The following is a 6,347-nucleotide window of genomic DNA, read 5'->3' as shown; positions in this document are numbered from 1 at the left end:
TGTGTGTGTGTGTGTGTGTGCGTGAGAGAGAGAGATAGAGAGAGATGAAAGCCACAATAATACTATAGGGAGTATGAATTCAACCTATAAATATCACCAACTAAAAATAACTAATCCTAAATATTCTGTTCTTGACTCAATTGTTTATTTGATTAGATAAACAATCTAGTAAATGGAAATCTGTAAGCTTTTTCACCCAAGCCAAACTAAATTAATCTAACTTTTCAAATTCAGTATCAGAGATTAGTGAGAATGCTTGGCAACACCCATATCCACCTTATTCTTCAATGCGGAAGTAAGCCTATGGGCGAGACTTCCGGTTCATTAGCCACTATAGGGGAATAATGAGAAGAATAACAACGTGCAGTAAACGGTAAAACTATTTGCACTACAAACCAGCGTGTTCGTAATTAAGATGATACATTAATATAATATGGTAAGACACCAATCTGCAATATCAAGCAGCAAAACGTGCTGTTTTATACAGCTAAAAATAGCTGGACGCAGATGAGACCGAAAGACAGACACATAAAATTTACAAATGGCCGCATCCGCTCTAACAGGAAAAATAAGGTGGATAAATGCTTTGAAAAGAAAACATTATACACTGTAGCCTTACTGACAACATTAAGTTCAGGTGATTAAGGGATTGAACTATGCTTAGAAAAAATTATGTTCTCAATTATTTGTTTTAAGATTTCCAATAGGGATGGATGTTATGGTTAAAAACAGATAAATCACTGAGACTGAAATGGTATAGTATATGGTTTAAAGGAACACTCCACTATTTTTGAAAATAGGCTCATTTTCCAACTCCCCTAGAGTTAAACAGTTGAGTTTTACCGTTTTCTAATCCATTCAGCTGATCTCCTGGTCTGCCGTTAGCACTTTTAATTGTAGCTTAGCAGAGATCATTGAATCTGATTAGACTGTTAGCATCTCGCTCAAAAATGACCAAAGAGTTTCTATATTTTTACTATTTAAAACTTGACTCTTCTGTAGTTACATCATGTACTAATTGCAGCAGGCACAATGATATTACGCAGCGCCTGAAAATAGTCCCCAGCTAGGTAACTATCATTGCGCCTGCTGCACCCATGGTACGGCTGCAAAGTTCCTTGATTATTATGCCGGAATGAGAGTATAGTTCCTAGCCATATCGGCCTAGAAAATCGCAACTTTTCATTTTCCGTTGGTCTTAGTACACGATGTAACTACAGAAGAGTCAAGTTTTTAATAGTAAAAATATAGAAACTCTTTGGTCATTTTTGAGCGAGATGCTAACGGTCTAATCAGATTCAATGATCTATGCTAAGCTACAGCTAAAAGTGCTGAGATCGGCTGAATGGATTCGAAAAACGGTAAAACTCAACTCCACTAACATCAACAAAACAATTAAATACACGATTAGGGATAATTCTTAATAATTGCATAAATACTGCACTGACTAGCCTTCATAAAGTATGATTTGCTTCACGAGTTGCACTAGTAACTTAAACTTCATCTAAATGTATGCTGAGCTACTGCTACGGGAATCCCTCTGAATATTACTAACATCTGCCGTTATCAGCATTATGAATCATTGAGCACCACAAAACAGATGTGAAAAAGAGAAGCATTCACACCAGCCAAATATTACACAACAATTTGCATCCCATTCAAGTCCTAAATGCAAAATCAAGCGTGCAATGCTCTAAGGCAGGTACACAATGTTGTTCTTGGACAGACGTGGGACAAATGACTAAGAATTTACAGAAACTCAAGTTCAACACATAGCCATAAAAGGTTCACATTAGCTTATTTCGATTCGATTGTAATAACCCCTGACAGCAGTATGTTTTCTTTGCAAATACCTTCACCAGTAACACACAAACCCTTAAGAATTTTAGGCATTTTATCCCAATGGATCTACAGTAACAATTACATCAACAATATTCCATTGATTATGGAAAACCAAGAACTCTTTTCACCTTCACTGTTTAGTTTTTGTAATCAGAGATATAATTGTACTGTATTTTTGACATGGCCCTCATGTCGTTCGCACACCTCTGGGCTAAACAAACAGTGTACTAGACAGATGACATGTCAGTGTAATTATAGAGCAATCACAGATGGGAATAGGTTAGAGGTGGCAGGGATACGCTTACACCAATGCATGTTACAAGTGTCTTCGTATTTTCCCATGACCGTGTTAGTGACAGCCTGCACTCAGTCAAAATTACATTAAGGCCAACAACTGCTGTAATCAGTGGATGCTCATGGCAAACTACATTGAGCCTGATGCAGTTTATGGAAGTCGCAGATGCTCTCTTGGGAACGGTCTTTAAGATTTCAGAAACATATTCAGTAATTTAGTATTAGTACAGAAATCAAAGTTCCCTTGAGAGGTGCCGCCTCTCGATCTGCGCTGAATATTTATGTGATAGAGGCTGCATAAAGTACACTACCTTTCAAAAGTTTGGGGTCAGTAATATTTGTTATTTGTTAAATAAATTAATACTTTTCATTCAGGAAGGATGCATCAAATTGATCAAAAGTAACAGTAAAGACAGTAAAGGGTTACAAAGAATTTCTGTTTCAAACAAGTGCTCTTCTTTTGTTTCAACAAAAATATTAAGCAGCACAAGTGTTTTCAACATTGAAAATAATAAAAAATGTTTTTTGAGCAGCAAATCAGCATATTTTTCTGTATGATTTCTGAAGGATCATGTGACACTAAAGACTGGAGTAACGATGCTGAAAATTCAGCTTTGCATTAAAGGAATAAATCACACTTTAAATTATATTAAAATCGAGTTATTTTAAATTGCAATAATCTTTCACAATATTACTGTTTTTAACTGTATTTGCAAATAAATGCATCCTTGGTGAGCATAAGAGACTTCATTCAAAAACATTTTTCACTGACCACAAAGCTATAGTGTATGTGAAGGGACGCTTAAGCCACATTAAAAAAATATATATAAATGTCAATGAATCATGAAATAATAAATCAATCTAAAAAAATCTCTTTTATATCTTACTCATTTCCTTTCAATATCTTACCCCATAAGACAGCAATGGGATGAAATGGAACTCATCCAGTTCATCAAAGAACAAATAATCTGAGCTTCTATCCAAATTCATTTTATGGCTACAGTATATACACACAGCTGCACATCAGTAATTGTTAATTTTGTATCAGTTTATTTCTCCTAAGAACTCTTACTGAGACAACATTGATACACTCTTCACAAAGAAGATAAAAAGTACTAAGGTGCATCAAATGTTAGTGGAACATTAATGTTAGGAAAAACACCAGTGTGAAACTGAGAAGAACTGACTTCATAAATCCACTAAAATTCACCTTGGCACCAGCTAGTTAAAAGTAAATCCCAAAATGGCTCAGGAAAATAATACTTGCAATTGTTTCACGATGTGAAAAGTGTGTGTTAGGTGTCCAAATGCATTTTGATGCCAACAGATAACGTCAGGTCAAAACCATGCATTTTAGAGAGCATCAGACCTCAGTTTCCTGCAGTATCTTCAGGTAGTCGGGCAGAGTGATTTCTGGAGCTGTGATGAGCTCAACCTCTTCTGTAGCATTCTCAAGAAAGCCAAGAGGGATCTTAAAGGGCACCTCATCCAGACAGGACATTTCACCCTTATCTGAAAACAGAAATGGCAAATAAAGAAACGTCTGACACCAAACCAACCTAATCTGTGCCTCAGATCTCTCATTATGGGTTTTAAATGTACACCATCTGAATGATTTCTGAAGGATCATGTGACACTGCTGGAGTAATGATGCTGAAAATTCAGCTTTGCATCACAGAAATAAATTACATTTTAAAATATATTCAAACAGAAAACAGGTATTTTAAATTGTAATAATATTTCACAATATTACTGATTTTACTGTATTTCTGATCAATTAAATGCAGCATGGTGAGCATAAGAGACTTTTCAAAAACATTAAAATCTTCCAAACTTTTGACGGGTAGTGTAATAACGCATGACAAAAAACCACATAGACAAAAACTATAGTCGTATGAGAAGTTCTTGCTTCTCAGAAAACACCTATGTGTTCTACGCTTGGCTGAAACTTCTCTATTTTTGTTTACCTGTTACACAATAGTAAGGAGACTAGAGGATTAGGGATTAAAGATTACTGAGACTCGACCACCTGACCGTCTCAACGTCACTGCTGTGTGCACATGCTTCAACATATGTACACCTGTCAGAAACCTTACTGGAAGAGATGATGCATTTTTCTCAAGACCAGTTATAGTTTGTCCTAAAGTAGTTATCTTCAGAAAACCTGGCCCAGTGTTAATGGGAAGTCAGTGTCCTGCACCAGACGTCCTGCTGACGCTCTGCACTTTGGACAGATGCTCAGATCTGCTTCTAATATGCTGCTCCGCACCTTTTTCACCAGACGGTTTTAGATTTTCAATCTGAGCTGAGTCTTAACAGCCAGATGCTCGGTAAACTCTTAAATTGTTTTCCTTCTTGTGCAAGAAAGGACAATGAGTTGCAGTATTCTGCCTAAACCACAGGCAGAAAATACTGCAAGTGAGTGATCTATATCAATGCCTCACTGAACAAAAGTGTAGAATTTACTTTGATGCTACAGAGAAAACTTTGTCAAAAACCTACTGAAATAAACACGTGTATATCTACACTAATAAGATATCGGTAACACTTTACAATAAGGTTCCATTAGTTAACTACATCAGTTAACATGAACTAACAATGAAAAAAAACATTTATTAAGCTAAACTAATGTTAATTTGAGCATTTATTAATAGATTAATAAAATCAGAAGTTGTATGTGTTATTGTTATTTAATGGACCTGAGTTAACACGAACTAACAATGAACAGTTAGTACAATAAATACTGTAATAAATGTATTGCTTATTGTAAGTTGATGTTAGATAAATCATTAACATTAACTAACCGGACCATATTGTAAAGTGTTACCAACATAGTTTGCTTAATTTCACATAACAGAAAAATAAATGGATAAAAATAATGAATTGACTAAAAAAAGATTTCAATAATAATAATTTATTTATTAGAGAATCTTAGAAATCTATTATTTTTAAATTTGGGATTTTTAAAAACATACTGCAATCCCGAAATCACATACTGTATTTACTGTAAAAAACATTGTACACCTTTTATAATAAAATGAAGATGTTTCATGTAATATCCGCCTGAAGTTTTATTATATTTGAAATGTTGCATATTTCTATATTATATTTAAATACTATAAGACATTTATAAATATATAAAATTCTACATTACATTTATATTACATACACTTAAATCAAACAGCCTTCATTTAAACTATGAAAATAATGACTTAACACAGAACATGCATTGAACATTATTAAAAAGAACTCAAAATTAATATAATTAAATGTATTTTTAAACAAACAAGTTTATCAAACAAAAAAAAACCTTACATTTAAATAATTAGTTTAAAGAGCATTAGCCACTTCACACATACTCTACTCCGAGCTAGAAGTTAGCGGTGAGTTGTGATGAATGTTTCCTCACCTCCTGGTCCTGGGTCTGCTGCGAGTGGCTGGTCTCAGTGTGATGTGGACAGTGTTCACAGAGCTGCGTGTTGATTCCTCTGCTCCACTAATCCACTGACACAACACACACTGACATCGGCTGTTTACTCACACCTACAGCATCCACATTTAGAAAGCCTTCACATTTATTTTCTTTGACAAGCAAAGAATTACTTTGTCATGTCGAATATTACACAAACATCATGTATCTGTACATGTCTAGATGTGTTATTATTTGTAAACAACACAATCAGCCTGATTGTCTTAAGTGGTCCACAGGAAAACAATGTGATGTAATCAGTCTTCTGACGTTTTCACAGAACAACGTGATGTGTTTTGAAGGACTACTAATAGACTGAGCTTCCTTCAAATAAATGGGTGCATCTCTGTCAATGACCTCTACAACTCATATTTCACCCCAAACCTAAGCCTATTCTTTACATCATAGCATTATTTGTATGAAGTTTAGGAAGAAGCCCTATTCTCATTACCATAAGGCAAAAAAAACAACAACAGTATGTATAGGTGTTTGTTTATATATATGTATATATACACACACACACACATACACACACACACACACACACACACACACACACAGGTTTGTTTTTGTGAAAAGTGGGTTTTTTATACTGTACAGACCGTATACTCTATTGCCCTACACCAACCCTATCCCTAAACCTACCCCTTACAGGAAACTTTGTGCTATTTCAGATTTTCAATACACTCCATTCTGTGTGATTTATAAGCGTTTTGAAAAGTGGGGACATGGGGTAATGTCC

At 34.9% G+C, this 6,347-nt stretch overlaps 1 protein-coding gene across 1 annotated transcript in view; it reads right to left on the bottom strand.

Moving 5' to 3' along the window:
• Nucleotides 1-5,620, bottom strand: part of LOC107685210 (ubiquitin-associated protein 1-like) — a 16,884-nt gene extending 11,264 nt beyond the window's left edge. The window contains exons 1-2 of the mRNA XM_016481722.1: nt 5,546-5,620; nt 3,506-3,648 (exon numbers count right to left, since the gene is read on the bottom strand). Of these exons, the coding sequence (XP_016337208.1) occupies nt 3,506-3,637 (132 nt within the window). The 5' untranslated portion in view covers nt 3,638-3,648; nt 5,546-5,620. The remainder of the gene's footprint in view (nt 1-3,505; nt 3,649-5,545) is intronic.
• Nucleotides 5,621-6,347: the final 727 nt, after the last annotated feature.

This window comes from Sinocyclocheilus anshuiensis, unplaced genomic scaffold, assembly GCF_001515605.1.
Source record: "Sinocyclocheilus anshuiensis isolate Anshui unplaced genomic scaffold, SAMN03320099.WGS_v1.1 scaffold333, whole genome shotgun sequence".
In the NCBI taxonomy this organism is placed as follows: Eukaryota; Metazoa; Chordata; class Actinopteri; order Cypriniformes; family Cyprinidae; genus Sinocyclocheilus; species Sinocyclocheilus anshuiensis.
This window is presented reverse-complemented; position numbering and strand designations above follow the sequence as displayed.